The following is a 26,022-nucleotide window of genomic DNA, read 5'->3' on the forward strand; positions in this document are numbered from 1 at the left end:
TGCCAGGTCAGCATGAAGAGAGGCCACTCAGCAGCCATGTCAGGAGAGCCATGTAAACATAGGCAAAGCAGAAGTTCCCTGGGCTGAGGGTCACAAACTGGTCAGCAAAGAGAGCTGCAGATCCCTTTTAGTTCCAAACAGCAGGGTTGCTTGCCTTCTCCCTTCAACTCCAGGGCTTGGAGCCCATGTGGTCAGGCAGGATGTTCCAAGTGATGAGGAGGGGCTGACAGTGTCCCCTACAAAGCACTCAGCATCTCTCAAGGTGCCCGTGGCATTCCTTGAGTTGTCTGTTCTTTTATGGGGATGCTAAGGGAAAGAGACAGTGAAAGCCACCTGCCCCCATCTTACCTTCCCACTAGCCTGGAACCCTGGGGATTTATCTGTCAGGGTATTAGAGATAATCAGTTCTGCCCCCTCACTCAGCCTTGCTCAGAGACCTGAATGGCCCTGAAGGACCAAAAGCCTGCTACCCAGGCCCACACAGGATCAGACAGGAAGAAGGCAGCTTCTGGAGCTTTTTTCTTATTTTATTTGAAAACCCTAGGGTGTGTCCCCTCCCTCACCACACCCATCCCCTACCCTCACCCCAGGACATGACGATGCCACACACACACAAGGCTGTGAGCTGCACACAGGAACACAGGGGCTGCGCTCACGACAACATTGAAAAAATATACATTATATATAATACACCCGGGGCCCTCACTCTCTCTCCCATCCCCACAACCTAGCCACAAGCAGGTCATGAAGGAAGGGGCAGGAGCTGCAGGACCTCAGGACTGCAAAGGCAGGAGGAAAGAGGACAATGAAGGGAGGAAATCAGGAGAGGGGGAGGAGCAGGGATCCCCAGAGTGAAATGGAAATAGAAGAGGGGATCAGAAGAGAGCCAGAGAAGGCCTGGCCTTCCTCCCCCACAGAGCCCAGGGGAGGAGGGCATCCCTTGGACAGGATAGAGTAGAGAAGGACAGAGTAGAGGATTTCCCTCAATCCCGCCCTGTCCCAGCCATGGCTAATGCCACCCTCTCCCCAGTTCAGTGCATGACTGGTTGGGAGAGACAAAGACATGCTGAGCTAAGGGGGCAGCTGCCACGGGAGGCAGAAAGGACAGGCAGAGTCATCCAGCCCAGATGCCACAGGGAGTGACCGCCCAGAGGCAGGAGGAGCAGGAGGGAGGAGAAAGGGTTGGGGTGACTCCCGTGGGGTCCACTGGGGTTTTGAGACTAAAGGACAGCTCTTTTAGAGAGAGCTCTCTCCCTCTTGGTCTCTCTTCTCTCAGAATGTCCTTCTTCCTTTCTTTCCTGGGCGTCTCTGTTCCACCAGGGCAGAATTCTTTCTCTTTCTCTGGTCCGGGATGTAGGCCTTAGTAGCGGTGTGGTGGGCTCTCGATGATGCGTCTCTCGTCACTGCTAGGAGAGTCAGCTGCCTCTGAGTCACTGCTGTCCTCATCTTCCTGCTGGCCACCAGCAGCCCCTGCCACACAGGCCTGCCGATTCTGATAGGACTGGAGAGGGTGGGAACACAGAGGACAAGGATCCCACCCCAGAGTCTCTCCTTTAGGAGCCACGCCTCCCTCAGTCCCTTTACCCCCTCCCCACCTCATCCCAGTCAGAACTTTCTTCCTCCCTGCTCATTATAGCTCTGCCAAGAGCTTTCACATGGGACCCAGGGGTCTTTACTGGGCATGTTCCAGGAGTGTCTTGACTCCATAGACTTCCCCAATTCCTCAGAGCCACTCACCTCCATAGGATTCACAATAATGGTGAGAGCAGAGTCATCCCAGAAGAGGTCCGGGTCCTTGGGGTCACTGGAGGCCCCTGGGGGCCCGCCAGTCCCTGAGACGCGGCGGTGAAGGGAGTGGATACGCACGAGGCCCAGGATGACCATGAGCACCAGGAAGCCCACACACACCACAATGATGAGGGTCGCGGCACTGGGGACCACTGTGGGGAGAGTAGGGAGAGTGGGGAGGTTAGCAGAACTGACACACGAGGGAGGAGTGGGGGGAGGCCTGGGGGAAGAGGCTCCCCAGCAGAGGAAGTTCCTGAGTTAGGACAAGACAGCATCCATGGTGGCCCAGAAGAAGAAACTGAGAAACTGGAAGAGAAACAGCCCACTAGGTAGGGCAAGAAACAGGAGAGGGCGGGAAGCTGAATGGCTACTGCAAGAGCCAAAGGGAGCCATGGACAGTGGACTGGTGGGAAAAGGGAGGGAAGGGCAGGGGAAAAGAAGGCTCCTGACCCTGAACTGCCATGAACAACCCTACCATCAGCACAGACAGGGGACAAGGACCGGAATCTGCCTGGTCTTTCTGCCTGTGCCTTACAGAGAGACCACTCAATCTAGAAAGAGATGGCCCAGTACCCACAGGGGACAGAGAGGAGCTTGATGGGCAGAGGGGAAGCTTAGCCTAGCTGCTTGAAAGGAGGTGCAAGCCCCAAGACTGGGGACAGGTCCCTGGGACAAGAAGTGGCCCCTTCTCTTACCCACCTGGACTGGGCTCACTTCTGCCAGGTGACAGCTCCCGTCTTCTTGAGGTCTGGAGGCTCCTGGAGGTATGGGGCTTCTTCTTCTCCCCAACCATCTCCCCCTGAGGCTTCACTGCCTCCTCCTTGGCCCTCCCATGCCTCTGGCCCTGCAGCCTCAGTTTAATGCCCAGGTCCAGAGGGACACGGAGCCTAACAGGCAGCAAGAAACAGAAGGGCGCAAGCACTTTCACGTGGACCCTTGAGCTGATGGCAGCAAAGAAGATGTGCATGCATAGGTACATGCCCAGGAAGAGTGTGTGGGCACACAGTGGGACAAGTGTTGCCATACCCCTCAACTGAGCCAGGCTTCTGCAGGCCTGCACACTTGCCCTCACCAGCCACCTGGCAGCCTGGTCACACAGCAGGATTAATGGAATGCGTCTCAGAGTCTCCAGCAAGGCATATAAGAGCCATATGTGCAGTGTCACCCAGCTCCCTGCCAGCTGAGCAGACCAAGCAAGACCCTGAAGAAAGATGTAAACAGTACAGACTTGGACCAGAAGGACTGCGGAGCAAACAGCCCTGTACAAAACTCTGCCTCCTTTCTGTACACACACACACAGCACTCGGAGAAGCATGAGGAAGAAAAGAGGGAGAGCCCACAGTCCCAGGGACAGCAAGTGGAGGTAGAGACCCCAGAGACACAACACCAGGCCCAGGGCCCTTGCGGGCATCTGGGTCACTACACGCCACATGGATTCCCACAGCTGCACACACACACACACACACACACACAATTAGCGGTCACATAAGCAAGCCCCTAGAGGTGCATGGACTCACACATACACACACAATTATATCCCAGCACAGTTTCAAATTTACCCACATAACATGTCAAGAGAGAGAGCAGAGCATAGAAAAGCATGTGGCACCAGAGCCCCCCACCACTACCACATCCTGCTGCAGACCCCTCCTCACCAGCAGTCAAACTCTCCTGCTGCCATCCGCTTTAGGGCCAACCAGGTGAGTGGAAACACACTGCCTAGGCAGGCCTGCCACCCACAGACCTCCCTGAGGCCACCCTGATGGCTCTCTACCAAGTTGATCCCCATCCTGACCCGACCCATAGCCTACTTGGGGCCACTTGCAAAATACAGCTGGCTCTGCAGGGGCAGAGCTGGTAGGCTCCCTGGGCGCTGGCTCCAAGGCAAAGGTCAGCCTGGCTGGATCAGCATTCCACCTGGCTGGGGATCAGGAGGAGGGGAAAGGGGATAGAGCTGCCCCAAATAGTCCCTCGCAGGTCTCCACGTCAAAGGAAAAGACCTATTGGCGGGTGACCCCACCAGCAGATGCCCACTGTGGCTAAGCCCAGGCTCTAGAAGGAATGGCAACCCCATCCTCAAAGTGGGGCCACAGCAGGTCAACTAGCACTATGGCCACAACAAGAACAAGCCACAGTTTCTGGTGAACACCTTAATCAAAAGCTTTTGTCCTGTAATCCCAGAGGCTCAGGAGGCTGAGGCAGGAAAATCACGAATTCAAAGCCAGCTTCAGCAATTTAGTGAAAACCTAAGCAACATAGTAAGATCCTGTCTCTAAATAAAAATTAAAAGGGCTGGGGATGTGGCTCAGTGGTTAAGTGCCCCTGGGCTCAATCCCCAGTTCCAAAAAATAAAAATAAATAAATAGATTGATAGATAAAATTTGTCCCTCTGAGCTCCTGGCCTAGTAAAGGAAATGACAAGTTAATTACTAGAAATAAGAAATGACCACCAGAAAGAAAATGTAGATACTTTTCTCTGTAGGCAGACAAGTCTGATTAATTAGGTTAAGATAAATCGGAGACCAGGAAGATGGGAGGATTTTTAGCTACAGACAAAAATTAGCATTTAAGAAGTCCAATCAACCTTTCTTGCTGCATTAGATCCTAACAGATTCTGCCCTTGAATGGCCTCTGTGGCTGACCTTAAGGGGTATTTTAACAAACGGCCCATGTCATCAGAATGGCACTGTTGAAAGCCCTGACCGCAGCCCCACATGGTGCCTTCTATGAAGAAAAAGCCTCAGTAGAGAAATCTTCTGATCTCAGTCCCAGGATTTCTCTTGCAATACCAATTGGTCCCTGTTCTATGACTTCCAAAACTCCTCAGGTTTCCTTTTGCTTTAGCCCCAAGGAAGTTCAGAATAAAAATTCTGGGCCCTACCCTTACAACTGTGCTGTTTCTCATAGTATGTATTTTATGAACTGACTTTATTCTTATTTCATCTTATTCTTCTTTCATCATTATCCTTTCCTGTTTATTGCCTAATTCATATCCTTTTTATTACATGTTGGTTTTTTGTTTGTTTTTGTTTTGCAGTACTGGGAATCAAACCTAGGACCTCATGTATATTAGGCAAATGCTATACCACTGAGCTACAGCCCGAACCCTTTTTATTTTATTTTTATACAGGGTCTCACTAAGTTGCCTAGGTTGATCTCAAAATTGAAATCCTCCTGCCTCTACCTCCCTAGGAGCTGGTATTACAGGCATGTCACCACACCCGTTGTGTTGTTGTTGTTTGTTTGTTGGTTGGTTGGTTTGGTTAGTTGACATTATTTGTTTTTTGAAATATGGTCTTATTTTGCTGCCAGGCTGGCCTTGAACTCCTGGATTTAAGTGATCCTTCTGCCTCAGCTGCCTGAGGAGCTAGAACTATAGCCAATGCCACTGTGCTGGCTCATTTTCTTTTTCATCCTATTTCTTCATGGGTCTTTCAGCAAACTTTCAGATACTTGAGGAAACAAAGTAGAATAATTCCAGACTTTGCTGCACACTGGACTCAAGTGGGGATCATTAAATCCACTGATACCTGGTGCTCTTAGTCCTAGACACTCTGATCTCATCAGTTGGATGCCACTTAAACACCAGAAGTTTTTAAAGCTCCACAGTTGACTCTGATGTACATCAAAGTTTGGATCAACTACATAAATAATGTCTTCATCATCTTGTCTCAGACAATCTTGCTCTTCCTAACCATAAACTCTCTTAATCACCCTCCCAAATTCTCAAATTTGCATTCTCTCTCATGCTTCTCTAGTTCGGAGACCTTCTTCTTCCTGTGGTCCAAGTTCAAACTTTACATATGCCATAAAACTTTCCCTGACTATCTCAATACACACCAATCTTAGGAGCTGCAGAGAAATGAGCCTTAAGATCACATGTCTAACTGCTTCTGCATGTTTATAGTTTGATATTGTGAAACCACAGTTCTGCAACACACTTTTGGACTTGGGAGGTAAAAGGGAGGGAACACCTTGGGGAGTCAGAAAAGGCATGTGAAAAGGTCACCTGAGGAGCACAGGCAATGTCCTCAGGGAAACTATGAACCCTGTGCCCATTCAGGTGGAAATAAGGGAAGAAGGAAAGGCAGGCTTCTACGCTATTTAAAATCTTAGAGGAGCCAGGTGTGGTGGCGCATACCTATAATCCCAGCTACTCACTCACAAGGCTGAGGCAGAAGGATTGAAAGTTCAAAGCCAGCCTCAGCAATTTAGTAAGACCCCAAGCAACTTAGTGAGAACCTGTCTAAAATAAAAAAGGACTGGGGATGTGGTTCAGTGGTCGAGCACCCCTGGGTTCAATCCCTGGTACCAAAAAATAAAATCGAATAATTAATTAAATAAATAAAATGAGCTGGATATGTGGCCAAGAGATAAAATGCCTCTAGGTTCAATCCCCAGTATCTCTGCACCCCAAATCTCCGTCAGAAAGCTCAGCAGACCTAGACACTGGCTCAAAACAAAAGAAAGGGAGCCTAAGCTTTGTCATGAGGAGAAGGAGTTAACATCTACAAACATCAGTCCCACCCCTGGCAGGTCTGGGGTATGGTGGGTGAGAAAAGCTGCTTATGGGACCAGTTACTGCAGGGCAACTGGACACCCTGGGGAGGAAGCTCTGCAACATTAAGAACAAGGATTGGGATAGTGCAGGGTTGTGACTCAGTGCTAGAACGCTCACCATGCATGCAAGGCCCTGGGTTTGATCCTCAGCACCACATAAAAATAAATAGATAAAATAAAGGTACTGTGTCCAACTACAACTAATAAAAAGAACAAGGACTCACTCCCTCATCTGGGCCTTCCTACCAAAGAAAAAAAAGATCAAGAACCTTGGTAGGCCCAGAAGCATACCCAGATCTATCTTGAGCCTAATTGTAATAGCAGGATCCAATATGCAACCGGGAAAAGATTGAGTGGGATGATTCCAAGAAAAGAACTAGAGAAAGAACTAAGGAGTCACAGGGAGATATATATGGTTAGCCCCAAGTGTTTAAAAAAAAAAAAAATCCTAAACACACACACTCACAAAAAAAAAAAAAAAAAAAACAGGTTTCATTTGCTAATAAATCTAAAATACTATGTGAAGTGTCTTTGAACCTTTGCAACTTGATTATGCCTTATATCCCCTCCTCCCTTCTATTCCTATCTACTTTGCTGTAACAAATCATAGTAGAACTGACAGGAAGGACTCTGCAGTTGTTTGTGGAGACAACCAGAGACACAGAAACTGTGTAGGTGGTGGCCATTGCACAAGGAGAGGAAACCAGAATGAATCCCTGGGAGCAGCAGGGTAGCTAGCCTTTGGTAGAAATTCTGGGAAGCCTGAGGAGGATGTTAAGGGCCATGGTTAGTGCACAGGCTCTGGAATCATGCTGCTTGGATTTGAATCTAGCTCCACCTTTTTTCTAGCTGTGTGCCCTTGGGTAAGGTACCTGACCTCTTTGTGCCTCTGTTTCCTTACATTTAAAGGGAACAGAGCATCTATTTCGTTTTTTGTTTGTAATGGCTAAATGAGTTGATATATGTAAACCCAGTAACACAGTGAGAGCCCTGTTTGTGGTATTACCATTACGAATACTGAGATGAGTGCTTACCTTCATGGTACTGTTTAGTGATCCTGAATTTCCCCCCAGAAGGCATTCGTGGAACTCCTTAGGGAGTTGGTTTCAGAGCCTGGGATACAACCCTTTGACATTTTTCCAAAAGTGACAAGTCTGTAGCCTTTGGTAGTGGTTTTAATGCTTAAAAAGAGTAGAATGATCTCCAGAGCCAACTCTGGCAAAAGTAGATGATGAAGTTAGATGATACTGAACCAGGCCAAAAGCAAAGTGTGCCCCAAAAGTGACAAAAATAAATGCACCACCTGAGTGAGCTTTGAAAAAAATTCTAAAGAGGGATTCCAAACATTACTTTCAGCAATGTCGGCATCATTTTTCATTTTTCAGTAATGAAGACTTGTTTTATGGTATTAAGTATAGCCAGGTGCAGAGGCAAACACCTGTAATCCCAGTATAAACATCAGATTACAAAATAGATCAATCTCAATTTTATAAAAAGAGAAAAATAGGCATAGAAAAAAGGACTAGAACATAATACACCATATTAACAGTGTTCTCCTCTCTCTGGGATGAAAGTAAGGCAGATTTTTCTTCTGTATATTGGTATTTTCTAGTTTTTCTTCAGCTGAGCAATTTGTACTGGAAAGTAAAAATTATACCACTGGAAAGGACCATGGTCAGGAACTGAGATTGCTTTAAAGGCAACACCCCATCTGGAGGTGATACTTTCCATATTTTGTTCTAGAAATATTCTTACTTCTTTACAGAAAGCACATAATGCCACATGTAAAAGTACCAACTTATTCCTTGAAGACAGGAATTGTATCTGTCCTATAATATTTTATATCCCAAATAGCATCTTAGGACAGTGCAAATACCTTGTAGGCACTTAATAAATGCTTGATAGCTCCACTGCAGAGGATCTCTAAGCCCAGAGCTAATTTGGGAGAAGGTTGGTCAGCAGGAATAACAGACACCTATACCACACACTGACTTATGATTCCAGGCACAATGTCTCTTCAGTGACTCAGGGCACACCTTGTCACAAGGGAGTTAATGATTCAGTGGGATAAAGGGATTAGTCCACAGCTGTCAACTAAAACAGGTACCACAGGAAACAGAATCAACTGTTCTTCCTTCTCCTTTCCTCCCAAGGGTGGAAGAGACGCTAGTACCCAACCCTCACTTACCACCCACCACTCTTGCCTGGACCCACTTAGCTTTACTTACTGGAGTTCCGGTGGGAGCTGGCCAAGCTGTGTCCAGCCATCTCAGGAGGAGGCTGGTGACCACGGTGCAGGAACTGCTGTGAGCTGAGCACATGGCTTGGGTGGGCAACCCGGTTCATGCTGTGCAGGACATTGACCTAGGCAGAGGGAAGGCTCGATGGGCACCATGCTTCTCCCCAGACCCCTTCTCACCCCTTTAGAGCCCAGCTCCATCTCTGAACTGCTGTCCCACATCTCCTTCTCTACCCACTGCCAGGTCTAGAAGTCCTCATGCTGCCATGTCCTGCCCTTCAGGGCCCTTCACCACTATTGAGTTGAGTCCATCCCACCCTGGCTCCTTGCCAGGAGATAGTAGCTGTGGAAGGAAAGAGACTTTCTGGGTACCTCCACGATGAATTCATTGCTGGAGTAGCGGCCATTCATTTCTGAGCAGGAGAGACGGAATTTCCTGGAGTAAAGGGCAGCTCCATGTCGTAGCCGATAACGAGCCTGCCTCAAGATCTCTTCATACACAGTGATACTCTCCACCCCTGGGGACAAGGAAGAGGCTCAGTGCAGGGCCTGGGGACATGGCCCCTCTCTTGGACTCCCACCAGCTGACAAAGCCATAGAAGGGGTTCTCCCCATCCCTCAACAGGGAAGAAATTCTCCCCCACTTTCAACCCCACTTGGATGGACTTGGGTAAAGCAACCAAAGCTGTTTTCTGCTTTGCCCTTCTCAACTAACTCAGTGGTTTCTGGATAAGAATGGAAAGGAGAAAATAAGGACATCCTGAAAAACAGAAGGGAGGAGGCCAACAGAAAATAAATGGGGAACACACAGCCTCCGTGAGGCCCTGGGAGAGAATGAAAATAGGAGGGAATTGGTATTGTATCTGTCCTATAATATTTTATATCCCAAATAGCATCTTAAGACAGTGCTAGTACCTTATAGGTGCTTAATAAATGCTTGATAGCTACTTTCTCCCGTTCTCCCTGAGGAGGGCCCTTCAGAGAATGGGAGGTTTCTTTTGCAAATGACCAAATCATCACTCCCCACTATTCAATATGAGATGCGCACTTAACTTAAGTGTGTGCAAGAGATAGAGAAGATGTCCAGTAATACGAAACAGCTAGATGAGCAAGCTAGTCTGGGAAGACTGAGACAGAGGAGGAGAGGGATGAAAGAGATCTGAAGGAGAACAGAAGTGGAAGCAGAAGTAGAGCTGACCCAGACTATGGAGAGGAGAAGGGGAGAGAAATTGCTAGAGCTCACACCCCAGCTCACTTTCCCTATGGGCAATATGGAAGCCAAGAGATCTTCTAGCTGGGAAGGTACAAGCTGACACTTGGTCACATCCCTGGGCCTGGAAAAAGGACCCTTTGGGTTTCCTAAGTGCTTAATCACAGGGAGAGGCTCTCAGGCCCCACTGACCAGCAATGGTGAGGTAGGCTGACGTGTTGGTGAGCTCCAGCCCTCGCTGCTGCAAAGATGCCATGTCCAAGAGCAGGCTTTCCCGCTCAGGGTCCAGGTCATCCCCCACCAGGGAAATTTCACAGCCATCCAGGTTGTGCACGATCTCATCTGACATGCGCGTGTCTGTCACTGGGTAAAGAGAGTCAGAGTCTGGGTCAGAGCTGGGTCATCACCTTATGGCCACTGCCCCTACCCCAAGGGACATCCTTAAGGGTAGTCAACCTTTCATGATCATTCCATAATAGTTTCTTCATATTCATGGGCCTCCCACCACTCCATTTCTTTCTTTTTTTTTTTTTTAATTTATTTTTTAGTTGTAGATGGACACAATATCTTTGTTTATTTTTATGTGGTGCTGAGGATCCAACCCAGTGCCTTGCATGTGTGAGGTAAGCACTCTACTGCTGAGCTATAGCCTCGGCCCCTCATCGCTCTATTTCTTAAGGGTAAGTTGTTCTAGTCACAGAAACACAGAAGGAAGTCACTCTCCATTTCTAGCCCCAGACTTGTTCCCTTATTCTGGTTCCAAACATTGGCTTTTTTTCTGGATGATGTCACTCCCTGGATCATCCTCACCTGTGCCCTGCCAACTCTCGTCCTTCTTGGCTTCCACCTGGTGAGAAATGGAGCAAGTGATTTGAAGATCAGGGAACAAAGGGACCCCCTCAGGTCCCTCAAAGTCCACAGCTGGGCGGGCAAAATGAGTGGTGCCACTCAGCAGGATCTGGGGTGCATCGGGCTGAAGAACCACCACGTAGCCCTCCACTTCAGGGATGGAGACACAGGATTCTTCGCTGAAGCATCTATGTGAGAAAAGGGAAAGAGGCAGCTGGTGACCCCAATGCCCCCTCCTTTAAAAATCTATATTCTGTTTCACCCCTCTGGGCCTCCTCTTCTACAGTGGAGCACCCAAGTTAGAGAGGGGTTGGGGAGGGATTGTGTCTCTGTACCCCAACCCCCACATCAAAGCTGGAGGGAAGGTCTCCTTCCCTAATAGAATGTCACTGAAGGAAAAGGTCAGGGACAGAAGGGGAGATGGCCCCAACTTGTGGGCGTGATCACATCATCAATTTGCCATGCCCCAAAACTATGGAATGTCTGTCAAATTATATTTTAATGAAAAATAAAGTGAACTGATAAAAATGTGTATACACACCCAGTTCTTTACCAGGGAGGTAAAATGTACATGGGTTCAGTATAATATCTGGCAGATATGTGCCCTGAAATATAAAACATGAGGAAAGGTGGAAAAATCTGTCAAGGGATGTCCTCTTCCTTGGTGTGTCTTCCATTCCCTGATATGAGAGAAACTGACAGGGAGGTGAAATAATCTGACCTTGGACCTAGATCCACCCCCTGCAGCCTGGGCTTCAGTCCTGTAGGACTCTGCCAAGCCAAATCAAACTACAGGACAGCTGCTCAGTAGCTGTTCCCAGAGCACCTCCAACCCCTCCTTTTGCCAATATTAATGACACCTCACAATCACATAGCATTGGCCAGTTTCTAAGCGTTTTGCCCACAGTCTTTCATAATAAACTTGCTTCAATGCCATAAAATAGGGAGAAGGCACCTAAGCTCTTAGATCATGCATCTGGCCACACAAACTTGACAGTTTAAGAGTCAAGATTTTAAACTGAGGTCCACTGATCTTTCCACTAAACCGAAGCCACCATTTAGGGATCAAGTTTTCACCAACAAAATTTATTTATAAAGAAGTTCCATAATACAGTTTTCATATATTTCCAAAAGAGTATGTGTTGGAAACTTAATCTCCAGTACAACAGTGCTAGGAGGTGGGGTCTAACAGAAGGGGTTTAAGTTTGGGGGGCTTCATCCTTATGAGCAAATTGATGCTGACTATAAAAGGTTTCATACTATAAATTTGATCTCTTCCTCTGTCTCTCACTCTTTCTTCCCTTCTGCCATAAGATGATGAAGCAAGACAGCCCTCACCAAATGCCAGTCCCTCAATCTAGCACTTCCCAGCCTCCTGGACTGAAGAAACAAATCTCTACTACTTATAAATTCCCTGGTCTCAGTTGTTCCATTACAGCAGCACAGAACCAGCTAAGGAACTTAGTAACAGAAAAGTGGGGTACTGCTTAACCAATTCCTAAAAATATGGAAGCAGCTTTTGGAACTAGCTAATGGGTGGAGGCTGAGACAGTTTTGAAGTCAATTCTGAAAAAAAGGTCTTTATTGCTATGAATGGAACATTAAGGGTGATTCTAGTGAGGGTTCAGAAATAAGGACTACAGGGAAAGTACAGAACTTTTAGAGATAAGAGGACCTGATCAGAATGCTTGTAGGAATATGGAGAGTAAAGCCTTTTGGATGAGATTTCAGACCGAAATGAGGACTATCTTACTAGAAACTGGAGTAAAGGTAATCCTTATAAATTGGCAAAGAATTTGACTGAGCTGTATTCATGCCTGAGGTTTTGTGGAAAGAAGAATTTAAGCAGTGAACTGGAATATCTGGCAGGAGAAATACCTAAGTTAAATATTGAAAGAGTTGCATAACTATTTTTAACCACACAGAGTAAAATGAGAAAAGAAAGAAATTGTTTAGAGATGAATTTATAATCAGGTGCAGTGGTGCACATCTATAATCCCAGCAACTCTGGAGGAGGAGGCAGGAAGATGGCAAGTTCAGGGTCAGCCTCCTCAACTTAGCAGGGCTCTGTCTCAAAATAAAAATTTTATTTTATTTTTTTTTATAGGATTCTTCTTTTTTTAATATTTATTTTTTAGTTTTCGGCAGACACAACATCTTTGTTTGTATGTGGTGCTGAGGATCGAACCCGGGCCGCACGCATGCCAGGCGAGCGCGCTACCGCTTGAGCCAATCCCCAGCCCCCATCAAAATAAAAATTTTAAATGGCTGGAGATGTAGCTCAGTAGTAAAGTGTCCCTGGGTTTGATCCCTAGTACCAGAAAACAAATAAATAAAGATGGAATTTATAATCAAAAGGGAAAAAGAACTAAGGGATTTGAAGAATACACAGCCTGGCCAAGTAAATGAAAAAGCATGCAAAAGTATGACCAAGTAACCCTCTGAAAAAGGAATTAGCATGAATAGAAAGAAATAAGGTAACCAGGTGCTATGGCATAAACCTGTAATCCCAGCAGCTCAGGAGGCTAAGGCAGGAGAATTTCAAGTTCAAAGCCAGTTTCAGCAACTTAGCAAGGCCTTAAGCAACTCAGCAAGACCCTGTCTCTAAATAAAATATTGTTTTTTTAAAAGGGCTGGGGATGTGGCTCAGTGATTAAGTGTCCCTGGCGGGGGACAAAAGTGTCCCTGGGTTCCATCCTTAGTACCAAAAAATAAATAAATAAAACAAAGAAAGAAGGTGCTAGGCATCAAGACAATGAGAGAATGTCCCCAAAGGCATTTCAGAGATCTTGAGGCAGCCCCCAAGTGAGCAACCCAGGGTACTCAAGAGAAATCATCACCCTCAGCTCTGTGCCACCACATGTCTTTGCTCCCCACATGTTGGTGCAGCACCTTGGCCGTGGCTCAGCCATCCCAGACACAGCTCAGACCACTTCTCTAAAGGGCACAAGCAATAAGTCTTGGTGGCATCCACATGGTGCTGACTTTGCAGGGGTTCAAAATGCAAGAGCTTCAGGGGCATGGCTTCCTTCGCCTATATGTCAAAGCATGTCCCAGATGGCAGGGAACTCAGGAAGCTATAGAGCCACTACAAAGAGCTAAGTGGATTTCAGCTCAACACCCCTACAAGGAGTCCCTACTAAGGTCATATCTAGTAAAGCCATGGAAATGAAATCACCATGGAGACCCCAGAATTACAGAGCTACCTGCCTCCAACACAACCTGGGAGAACACAGGCATGAAACTCCAAGCTGTAAGAGCTCCACATGGGCTGGACCCAGCAAAGCCCTGGGAGTGGGACTACTCAAGGCCTTGGGAACTGAACCCCCATCCTAGTGTGTTCAGGAGGCAGCACATGGAGTCAAGAAACTATTCTGGATTCTTAAAGGTTTAATGTTGTTTGTCCTGTTTGCTTTTGAACTTGTTTGAACCAGTTACCCTTTTTCCTTCTTGTTTCTCCCTTTTGGAATGGGAATGTCTATATTATGCTTGTCCCATCAGTGTATTTTGGAAATAGATAACTTGTTTAATTTCACAGGTTCACAGATGGAAGGGAATTTGCTGCAGATGAATCATGCCTTGAATCTCACCCATCTCTGATTTAGATGAAACTCTGGACTTTAGACTTTAGAATTGGTACTGGAATGAGATAAGACTTTGGGACTGTTGGGAAGGCATGAATATATTCTGCATGTGAGGAAAACAAATATGGGGGGCCAGAGACAGAATGCTATAGTTTGAACATGTCCTCCAAAACATATGTGTTGGAAACTTACTCCCCAAAGAAGCAGTGTCCAGAGGTGGGGCCTAATGGGAGGTCTTTAGGTCATGAGCGCTCCATTCTCATGAATGGATTAATGCTGATTATAAAAGGGTTTGAGTCTGTGAGTTTTATCTCTTGCTCGCTTGCTTGCCCTCCCACACACACACAACTGTCCTTCCAACATGGAATGATGCAGCAAGGAGCCCTAGCCAGATGATGGCCCTTCAATCTTGGACTTCCAAGCCTCTAAAACTATAAAAAAAAAAAAAAAAAAAAAAAAAAGAAGAAAGAAAGAAAGAAACTCGATTCTTTATAAATTATCCAGTCTCAGGTATTTTGTTATAGCAGCACAAAATTAAGACATTCCCCTTTGAACAAGCAATCTTCACAAGGCAGTGTAGGGACTCCATATGCTTTTACTAATTGAAATGATTTTGCAGAGAGGTTGTAATTATCAGTATCACTGAGCATGCCCAGGTTGGCTGTTGGAGCCAAAATGAAAAAAGCATACTCTCAACAGGTATGATTAGCCCAGAGTCCCTGAAGTTACCAATGCCTAGAACTTACTGAGTTCCTATACCTGAAAAATAACTCCAGCAGGCATCTCCAATGCAGTGAGCAATCCTGTAGTACATTACTGCTCTGGGGCACCCAAATAAGAATAAGAGGCTGTCTCTGACCCAAAGGTACTCACAATCTGGTAAAGAGATTAGATATGGCACACAAACCTTAGACCAAATGGACCAAAGGGGGGAAAACCAACAGAGGAAAGGGAATGGAGTAGGGCACTTGAAAAAGAAAAGTAGGAATAAGTCAGGAAAATTAGTAGTTGAGCTAGCTTTGAAAGAAGGTTGGACTTTGCCAATGCAAAAGGTAGAGAGGATGGTGATGAGCACACCACCGGAGCAGAGGGACATGAGGCAAGGAAGGCAAACCAGAGCCAGATGGCTCGGAGCCTTAAATGCCATGATAAGAATTCGGTTTATAGCTTCATGTCATGGACAAAATGTCATTAATATCTTTTTCATCAGGAGAGCATGCTGATCAAAAATCGGATTTAAGATCACTTATCTAGCTTCAGGGTGTAGGGTGTACTGGAGCTAGTCAGTTAGGAGGCAACAGGCCAGGTGAGAGGTAAGGAGAGTTTCAGTGGGAGGGGTAACAACAGAATGGGAAAAAGATAAAACAGATTGCAAACACCAGCACGCTGGATGACTCTGGAAACTCCACCTGGCATGTGGAGGATAAAGACAGGGAGGAACCAAAGATGACTAAGGGGTTTCAAGCCTGGGTTATGTCAAGGACAGACATCTTTAGAAAGAGAAGTTAGGGGGAGTAGCTACTTTGGGCAATGATTAATTAAAGTTAATTTTGTCAGCACTAACTCATTTGGGTAGAGGTGCTGGCAAGTCATCTGGATAGAAGTTACAGAAAGCAGGTGTAAATTCTAAAGATATGGAAAGAAGACAAAGTTGGAGAAAAAGATCTGGTTTCCATCTGTTCCAGGGTTCAGGCCATGAATCCACAGGCCTCCTTAAGCAACAAAATTAAAAAAAAAAAATTTAATCTTAGAGGAAAGTTGCATTTAAGTATTAACCAGTCATACAAATCTGGTTTTAAATGGACAGAGATCCAAGAACTGAATACTAGAAGTTAGGGAAATCACATGGGCAAGGATAAGCATATGCAACTGAGAAAGGGAGGCACTGCTATGCTCTGTCTCTCCCTGTTACACACACACATTCACAAATTTTTCTCCCACAAGGGAAGTATAAGGGTAGCACCAACCATGTGGTAGCCTTAGAAATGGAGAGAAAAGAGCTCTCATTCTTAACCTCATAAAGAAAATGTCAAGGCCCCTTCCCTCTCCTGAAGAACCAAAGTCGAGATCGAAGCCCTTGGGTAAGCCTCTATCCTAGACATGAAAGAGTTGGAAGGAATTCAAATAAGACAGTCAACAAGAAGGATGTCAATTCTTCCCCCTGTGCTTGCAGAGCTCCACCCTGGATCAAAAAGACAGCCCTCCCTTCTGATGTGGCTCCTGAGCACAGTGAAGGAAATGGGACAATTCCTTGGTCTCTGATGGATTAAGCCCTTCATAATCAGATGGCAGCTCTTAACAACTAGAGTGCTGACTAGGGCATGGTGGGGTGCACACTCAGCTCTCTCATCTGTGCCACGTGACCTGTAACCTTCTCCTTCCATGACCACACCATGGACCAGCAGCCCAATTCCCCAAAGCCATTGACTCTGCCTTCTCTCTACAGCTCTAATTGTGAAGCCTGTTATAATCTTGCCCAGTCACTGCAGAATACAGAGCCCTCTCCCCTCCAGCCCCTACCAACATAAGGATACCTCAGAGATGTTGATCTTCAGACAGCTTATGGAGAAGTTGAGGGGCAGCTGTGAGAACACAGGGGTCCTGACTCCTAAATCCACACACTAAATGGCAGTATCTCCCCAAAACTGCCCCATAGACCATAAGGGGTAAAGACGCCTTCATATAATACAGAAGGCACTCTGCTAGGCTCTACTAGGCATTTGATCTGGGATATATCATTTCATTCTCATAACAATTCCATGAATTAGATTCTATTAATATCCCCATTTTATAACATCTGTCAAATGCTAAAAAGCTAGTAACAAACCCTGTGTCCTTAACTATTATGTTTTCATTGCCTCTCAATCTTCATTTTCAAATTCCTAATAAGTATTTAAATCTTTAAATAATCTTATTCATTTAAGAAATTCAAAATAATTTACTTATAATTCAGAGGTCAGCAAAATTTTTCAATAAAGTACCAAATGCCAAATATTCTCTTAGTTTTTAATCATATAGTCTCAATTCCAACTACACAGCAGTACCATCCTATTGTGAAATCAGCCATGGAAAATATGTCAATAAATGGGCATGGCTGTGTTCCAATAAAACTTTACTACAAAACAGACAATAGACCAGATTTGACCTGGGTCCACAGGGTGCCAACCCCTAGCTTGGATCATCCTGTTTGACTTTCAAGAGCTCAGTGAAGCAACTAGAGCTCACTATTTGCCCAAGGTCATCCAGTCAATTAGTGTTGAGTCATGATTAATGTCAGGTCCCCAGCTCTCAGTCTTCTTGCTCCTAGTTAATGCATCTGCATAAAGGTATGGAGAAGAACAAAACCTCAAAATCCCAAGAGTGTGGCTTAGTGGAAAGAATAATGAATAGGTTGTGAATCTAGACCAGACTCTTTTACCAACACTACTATATGACCTTCAGCAGACCAAATGTCCTCTGGGGAGGTGGGGGCAGAGAGGGAAGTACTAACTCTAGGTGTCATCTTAGGCCCAGGAGCTGAGAACTATCTGACTATGCTCCATGATTTGCCCCGCCCACCCAACACTCACTTGACAGCAGTGGTGAGGCGCAGGGGCCTGACGCCGGGCGTGGCAAAGCGCAGAGTGTTCATGTAAGCCACATGCTGCAGGGCATGGTTGAAGGTCTCCACATCATCCCCCTCCAGGGTGAGCAGGGACTGCGAGGGGTTCACGTGGACCTGGGCCCCAGACACAGACACAGCTGAGAGCGGGACCAGGAGGCAGGAGAGGTAGGGAGCAAAGGTAGAGAGGTGGGCAAGGGGAGGGGCATGCCGAGAAGGAAAGGATCGGGGGAAGGGGCTATACCTTCATGCCTTTGCCCAGGCTCTCGAAATCCCTATAGTCCAGCCCCTCCCGACATGCATAGAGGCACTCGATGACCTCGCGGCTCTCCAGGCGACCTGAGCGCACGCTGAAACCAGCCAGGTAGCCATGGAAGTAGTGGTGGATCGGCAAGGGGTCTCCTAGGGCAGGAACACAGGAGCAGGCCGGGCAGTGAGAGGAGGAAAGAAGAAGAGGGAATCAGGACAGGGGCTGAGAGAAAGGGGAAAGAGAGTGAGCAGAAGACTTGAGGAAGAAGATGAAAAGGAGAAACATGGAAATGGAAAAGAAGGAAAGAAAAGAGATGAGGAGAGAGGAATGCAGATAAGGGGCAGGATGGAGAAGGGAGAGAGATGAGAGAAAAGACAGAAGGGGGGTGCAACTCTGTGGTAGAGCTTGCCTAGCATGTGCCTGGCCCTGGGTTCCATCCCCAGCACCGCAAGTATGAAGGCAGGAGGAAGCTGGAGGAAAGAAGGGTAAAAAATAGAAGCAACTGGAAATGAGAAAAGCTTCTGAGAAGGAGAGAGAGAGAGAAGGAAACTAGGAGGAGGGGGTGGCCGGTGGAAAAACGGAAAGGATAGAGGGAGACTGCAAGAGAGGGTGTGTTTACAGTGGCATGCAAGGAGACCAGGAGGGATGTGTGTGAACTTCACAGATGCCCAGCTCTTCCCTTTCTGCATGTCTGACTCCGGCCACCTCCTTTCTGCCATGTGAAAAACCAGCAAGAGAAACCCTTTCCTACATTCTGTGGGCAGGAAAAAAACAGAATCCAGGGAGGCTACATCCAGCTTCATTGCTCCAGGGAGACCCTGCCTTGCTGAATTTCTCTGCGGCTCTGCCCCCTGGTGGCCGTCAAGCAGCAACTAGACAGGCTGGACAGGACTTGGGTGGAAAAGGGAACAGAGATCCGAAAGCTGAGAACTCGCTGGCCTCCTGTTCATAGACACCGGGTACCTTGGGTGGTGTCTGTGCTGTTGTCTCCTCCCTTTTCCTTCTCTTTGTTCTTCTCCTCTGAGGACAAAAAAAAAAAGAGGTGACAGTGAGCTTAGGTTGTGAAGAGATTGATGAGAAGAATGAGAGTCTTCCTCTTCTTTTGTCATGTCTCAATTTCAGGCCTCTGTTATAGACCATCCCCCACATACATTGCTGGGGAAACACAAGGATCTTGGTCAGACACACATGTGTGCCCCCAGAAGAAAAAAAGAAAAGGAAGAAATGACTTAGAAGTTAGAAGCTTGATGAGGCTCCGAGGGGTAATGCCCTCCAGCAGGGGAGTGGAAATCACTGTCAGTTCAATGGAACAAAGTGAGAACTGGCTGAAGTCACAAAAAGAGAAATTCTGGAGACACTCAGAAGTAAATTCCACCAAGTCAGAGATAATGACCCATGGAACTAGAGGAGATGTGGAGGTCAAGATCTCCTCCAGCAGAGACCATTAAGAGTCATCCTGCCCAATTGCAGGGAGATGCAGGAAATGGCCGTAGCTGCAGTGTCAGGCTGCTCTCTTGCTCCTCATCAGCCTATATTCCCTCACTAACCCTAAACCACTGAGATGATCAGAGGGACCTACCAGTCCAGCAGGCACCAATCATGAGTGCAGGCTCCCTTCGCGGTGGGTGGATGAGGCCATTGTCATGAATGAGAGCAGGGTCGAAGGAGATGCCATCAGCATAGAGAGTGACTGTGGGGAATTCCAGGTTCAGAGCGTAGTGGTGCCACTCATCGTCACAGACCTGGTGGAGCAGGGTGAGGGCAGGAACCTCTCAGTTACTTCCTTTTCAGGGAACTAACCTCAAGTACCACCTCATCTTCTGAGGAGGACAGTCCAGTATGTTCTTAGTTTTACCAACAGGGCTGCCTTCCCAGCCTTCCCTTCCGTCAAGGAATAATATTGACCAAAATCTTATCAGGTAGCCAACATAGTTTGGAAAATTCCACTAAGTCAAGTAAATCTTTAAAACTATAGCGAGTCAAATACCGTGAGGACTAAGCTGGCCTTTGTTGGCTTTGAAGATGCAGGAAGAGGTCACACCAGGGAATGTAGGAAGCCTATAGGAACTGGAAAAGTCAGGAAAATGACTTTTTCCCTACATCCTCTAGAAAGAAGGCTCTGCTGACACTTGATTCTTTGCCTAGGGAGACTCTGTCAGATTTCTGACTCATGGAACAGTAAGATAATCAATTTGTGTTTTTTGGGGGGTACTGGGGATTGAACTCAGGGGCACTCAACCCCTGATCTACATCCCCATCCCATCTTGTATTTTATTTAGAGACAAGGTCTCATTGAGTTGCTTAGTGCCTCGATATTGCTGAGGCTGGCTTTGAACTTGTGATCCTCCTGCCTCAGCCTCCGGAGCCAATGGGATTAAATCCTGTGCCACCACACCTGGCTCAATTTGTGTTTTCTTAAACTATTAAGTTTGTAGTAATTTGTTACAACAGCAACAAGTACGATAAAATTTCAATGAAGTGCAGTTAAATGTATATACATAGAGCCAGAGTCCCAGAGGCTGAGGCAGGAGGAGCTCTCCTGAGCCCAGGAGTCAAGGCCAGCCTGACAACACAGGGAAATCTCATCTCAAAATACTATAAATATAAAACTACGCTGTGAATAAATTTTTCCAGAAAATATGTATGTGTGTATGTATGGCGCTAGAATCTCTAGGGTAGTTTCTAACCCGACAGGAACTGCCAAGACCAATACTGCTCTCCTTTGCATTTTCTCCTAGTGTCGGTCAGCTGCGAATGAGGATGGCAGAGGAAGAGCAGAGAGTTCTCTGCCTTATCAACTTCCAAAGTTCAGGTTCCCTCAAGGCTCAGACCTAGGCTCTCTCCCTCTTCCCAGGATTTACCTTGTCTATTCCCCATGGGTTCAGTACCATGTTTATGCTGATAATTCCCCAGTCTTCATCCCCATCCTAGGGTCTCCATTTGGATGTCTCGCAGTTCTCGTGAATGTAAAGTGGAGGATGGAAGTCCATGCCCCTTCCCCATTCCCTCAGTTTTCCCCAGGTGGTATAAACTCTGCCATCCACATGGTTGCCCAAGTGGTAGCCTAGGAGACAGCTTCAACTTTCTTTTCCCTCACCCTCCCATCCAGTCCATCAGCAGCTACTGTGGATCTCAGGTCCAAACAGAACGGACAGCTGTGGATTCCTGTGCTGGTCTCTATATCTCCATTATCATGTGCCAGTCAACTCCCCAGCCCCTTTGTGGGGACTGTTTGTTTACTCTCACTCTCCAGTATAATCCTCCCACTATTGCCAAAGGGATCTTGTTAAAATGTAAATCTGATCAGGTGACATTCCTCCTTTAAATCCTTCAAAAAAGTCTTCCTATCTCTCACAGGACAAAATCTACACTAACCCCAGTGGATGAAGTCTATTGTACAACCTGATTATTGCCCGTCTCTCTCTTGTTCACTGTGCCCCAGCCTCACTGGTCTTGCTTCCAAGCTTGGAAAATGCTCACCTCTTTTCTGCCTCAAGACCTTTGTATCTGCTTCCTCCACTACCTGGAATACTTCCTATTATCTTCTCAAGTCAGCTAGTTCTCCTCTAGCATTAAACTAAAATTTCCCCTCAGTCAGGCCTTCTCTAGACATCTGATCTAAGTTCCTCACACTTATCTTCCCCTACATTTTATCCCAGGTCCTTGTCTGTTAATTTTACAGCACCTATCATAATTGATGGGGTTTTATGGCTTTAGATTTGTGGGTTTTGTTTGTTTGGTGCTGAGGATTAAATCCAGTGCCTTCGGCGTACTAAGTACATACATACCCTATCTCTGAGCTAACACAGCCCCATTTAGTTTTTAAAAACCTATCTTCTTAAGGGTCTAGGGGTATGACTCAGTGGTAGATCACTTGCTCAGTATGCACAAGGCCCTGGGTTCCATCCCCAGCACTGCAAAATAAGAACAAACAAATTTATCTTCCCAACCAAGTGTAAACTCAGTGAAGTCAAAGATTTTGTTCCATTTTCTATTCCATTATATCCCCAGAACCCAACAGAATAACAAGAACTTAAGTGACATTTAATTGATTTTTTTGTTTGTTTTTGTTTGTTTGTTTGTTTTTGTTTGTGGTGCTGGGGATTGAATCAGGGTCTTGTGCTTGTGAGGCAAGCCACTCTACCAACCTTGCTATATCCCCAGCCCTAATTGATTTTTTTTTAAATATTTTAATTTTTAGTTTTTTCGGTGGACACAATATCTTTATTTTATTTTTATGTGGTGCTGAGGATCGAACCCAGCGCCCCACACAGGGCAGGCGAGTGCGCTGCTGGCTACCGCTTGAGCCACATCCCCAGCCCCATAATTGATATTTTTTTTAATTGAGTACCAGGGATTGAACAGAGGGACACTTGACCATTAAGCCACATCCCCAGTCCTATTTTGTATTTTATTTAGAGATAGGGTCTCACTGAGTTGCTTTAGTGCCTCACTGTTGCTGAGGCTGGCTTTGAATTCGAGATCCTTCTGCCTCAGCCTCCCAAGCCTTAGGATTACAGGCGTGTGCCACCACGCCTAGCTTAATTGATTTTTTTTAATGATTACATGATTATATCTGAATACTAATTACTTTTTTAAAAATGCTTTTTATTTTCTGAATTTTCCACAATGGCATACCATTATTTTTTATTTTTATTTTTTTTATGTGGTGCTGAGGATCAAACCCTGTGCCTCATGCGTGCTAGGCAAGCGCTTTACCACTGAGCCACAACCCCAGCCCCTTAATTGATGTTTCAATAAGTGAGAGTAAATTAAAGAAAAATTGGAAGGGCAAAGTAGACTATTAGCGATGTGGGGGAAAGATCAAAAAATAGCAATGGCAGACTCTGTCTTTAAAAGAGTGCCACCAACAGCGAAGCTTTTGCACATGCCCTGAGTTGTCCAGTTTGTAAATTTTCTAAGCCCTTATTTCTCTTCTCTCTCTCTTACTTTCTGCTTTTTTTTAAAAAGCTGTGTGCTTATTCAGTTACTCTATTGTGGCTTGCAAGAAAAATAGAAGATGGCAACTCAAATTAGTTTTCACTGGTCCTTATGTTCAACTTGGAGAAAAAAACTAAATAAAGAAAAAGCTAAGGGGCTGAGGATGTAGCTGAGTTGGTAGAGTGCCTGCCTTGCATGCACTAAGGCTCTGGGTTAAATCCCCAGCACCACAAGAGAGAAAAAAAAAAAAAAAAGCTACAACTGTTGGCTCAAGAGACGATTTAAATTTTTTGTTCACTTTTATTAATTCCTCATAATTTTGGACAAAAAAGTGAGAATTACCATGTATGGAGTGCTTTTTAATCTATAAAATTCTGTTATATCATCTAACCCAACAACAACCCTGGAATATAGAATTTTTTTTTTTTTTTTGTCATTGATGGACCTTTATTTTATTTACTTGTATGTGGGGCTGAGAATCAAACCCAGTGCTTCACACATGCGAGGCACGCTCTATAGAATTATTTTTATCTCTATGTAATAGACTTACAAAAGTTTAGACATATTAACCAAGATTTGATAGCCAGCAAGTACCCCAACAAGGCTCAAAACTAATCTGTGTACTTTGGCATTATTTATTTTCTTGGTTGTAACTCTTGAGAGTCAGGGACATGTACTGCTAAGGTTCTACCTAAGAGAGATGAAATAAAACAATCGGGCAGCCTTGGTGTTAGTAGTAATTTGTTGCCTATTTCCTTTGAATCCAGGAGGTCTTTCCCTAAGGCACAAGCCTTGGAGAAGAACCTAGGAGTAGAATGATTGAAGAGTGAAAGAGGGGGCATAGGGCAACCCAGAACATGCCAACCCCTCCAGGGGACCCTCCCTCCCTGAACATTAGTTACATCCACCTGGCCCTCCCAGGAGCCGGGCACCAGCCTCACCTGCTCCAACTTCCACAGGAACTTGACTGGGCGCGCGCTCTCAAGCAGGGGCCAGTAGAGGAAGGCAATTCTGCAGCCATGGACGGTCAGTGAGTAGTGAGAGAAGCCATCCTCTGAAGGTACAGAATGAGGAGAGGAGTCAAGCACAGACCAGAGGCAAGAACAGCAGTAGGAAGAAGATGCTGGATGCTGTTGATCCTCTCCTATGCTCTCATTTCGCCTCTCTCTAGTGTCCTCTCCACGATCCCCCCCCTCCCCACCCATATTCCAGTCCAAGTGATGACTAGAGCTTCTCAAGCACTGGTTGGGGAACACTGGCCAAACTGCTCCTACCCCTGGTCCAGCTCTTCACTGGTCCTCTGATTAATACACACATCATGGGTGACAACCCTTTTCAGATCAGGAAAAATGAGCCCAGAGAAGTGGCTAGAAAAAAAAGAGTGGAGCTGGGGATGTGGCTCAAGCGGTAGCGCGCTCGCCTGGCATGCGTGCAGCCCGCGTTCGATCCTCAGCAACACATACAAACAAAGATGTTGTGTCCACCGAAAACTAAAAAATAAATAAATAAATAAATAAATATATTTAAAAAAAAAAAGAGTGGATCAAGGCTGAGAATCCCTAGGGGGCTGTGCCACCGCAGATGAGGAAGAGGGGTACTTGGAGTCACTTAGCCTTAGAGGAGGAGAAGGATGGCATGAGGAAAAAGAGAAAGAAATGGGCACACCATTACCCAAACTTTTCCTTTGCAATGGCTCATGGGAGTAGAGATGGGGGCAGTCAACTATCGGGGATGCAAAGGGATTGATAGAGTAACTACAAATGAGAATGGCAGTGGTCACGAGGAGTCCCATGACACTCAGAGCAGTAGATCTCAGCATGCCATGTTGGGGATAAATCATAGAATTTCAGCAAATGTAAAAGCTAGCACTTTTATCAAAGCGTGTCATAAAGGAAGAGAGAGGAGGTGACCTATCCACAGTCAAACACTGGACAGTGACAGATTGAGGACAAGAAGCTAGTCTCTCACTCTCAATCCCATGCTCTGAGGAAGGCTCACCATTCTGGACTGTGTTACACACAATGGTTTCCTCTTCTTTCTTGCCCTTGTTGGGAGTTATACCATGCTTCATCCAGAAGGACAGGGTAAAGTGGTCACTGAGGCCATCCTGGGGCCCAGAGCCCAGGCCAGCTGTGCTACCCAGGGGCACCTGCACAGCTTGGGTGCCGTTGAACCAGTAGATAAGGCTGCTGTCTTGGCTGTAGTGCACCGAGAGTCCCGCCGTCCAGTTGGCATTGGGGCCTGGCATAGGCAAGAGATCTACCTCCCCAGTGGCAGCACCTGCAAGGGCCCCAGGAGGTACAAGTGTTAGATAAGGGACAGCAGATAGGGAAACTGCAAGGAAGCAGGAAAAGAGGGACTGATGGGAAAAGATTTCCCACAACCAGTCTCACTCTCTCTTGTGAACTTTCAAAGACAAGAGAGGGATGGACCTTTCTTCTGGGGATAGCTCTCCAGTTAATTCAATCCATCCTCCACCTCTTGATCTCTCCCTACCATTGTTCTATAATATATCTGGTGACTAGTGCAACAATTATAATCTTGGTTGCCTATTTCCAAAGACATGTCTACTACCCTTAGCCCACAAGAGCTAACCACATACCACAAGTCCCGTGGGAATATCCACATGCAAATGGCCAGAGGAGACATAAGGGAATTTTTAGGAAAACAACAGAGGAGGTGCAGATGGTTGGGAAAGGACAGGCCTGAGGACTGCTGGGGGAAGGGGCACACGCACCACACAGTTTCCGCAGTGCCCGCTCTGAATAATTGTCTCGGTCACAGCCCTTGGCCACATGGCTGGTCTGCAGCTCTATGGTGGCCTGAATGTTCCAGAGTGGTTCATCACAGGTCTCCAGGCGGATACCAGGGAACAAAGCCAAGCTCCCAGCGCCTGGTGCATATTCAATCCTTTTGTTCCAGCCTGCATGACAGACACAAAGAGAGCAGTGGAGAGAGAGAAGGTAAGGCAGCCGCTCCTACTCACTCCTCTCCCGCCTT

The 26,022-nt window shown here is 46.3% G+C and overlaps 1 protein-coding gene across 3 annotated transcripts in view; it reads right to left on the reverse strand.

Moving 5' to 3' along the window:
* Positions 1-512: 512 nt before the first annotated feature.
* The window catches only part of Clstn3 (calsyntenin 3), a 31,544-nt gene continuing 6,034 nt past the window's right edge, over positions 513-26,022 (reverse strand). For all 3 annotated transcript variants that reach the window (XM_015500650.2, XM_015500648.2, XM_048787576.1), the window contains exons 6-18: positions 25,760-25,945; positions 25,021-25,302; positions 23,964-24,076; positions 19,661-19,823; positions 19,045-19,101; positions 18,076-18,233; positions 17,800-17,948; positions 10,608-10,834; positions 9,990-10,160; positions 8,960-9,105; positions 8,577-8,712; positions 1,738-1,940; positions 513-1,501 (exon numbers count right to left, since the gene is read on the reverse strand). In XM_015500650.2, coding sequence (XP_015356136.2) covers positions 1,361-1,501; positions 1,738-1,940; positions 8,577-8,712; positions 8,960-9,105; positions 9,990-10,160; positions 10,608-10,834; positions 17,800-17,948; positions 18,076-18,233; positions 19,045-19,101; positions 19,661-19,823; positions 23,964-24,076; positions 25,021-25,302; positions 25,760-25,945 — 2,132 coding nt within the window. In that variant the 3' untranslated portion in view covers positions 513-1,360. The remainder of the gene's footprint in view (positions 1,502-1,737; positions 1,941-8,576; positions 8,713-8,959; positions 9,106-9,989; positions 10,161-10,607; positions 10,835-17,799; positions 17,949-18,075; positions 18,234-19,044; positions 19,102-19,660; positions 19,824-23,963; positions 24,077-25,020; positions 25,303-25,759; positions 25,946-26,022) is intronic.

This window comes from Marmota marmota, unplaced genomic scaffold (assembly GCF_001458135.2).
Source record: "Marmota marmota marmota unplaced genomic scaffold, marMar, whole genome shotgun sequence".
Classification (NCBI taxonomy): Eukaryota; Metazoa; Chordata; class Mammalia; order Rodentia; family Sciuridae; genus Marmota; species Marmota marmota.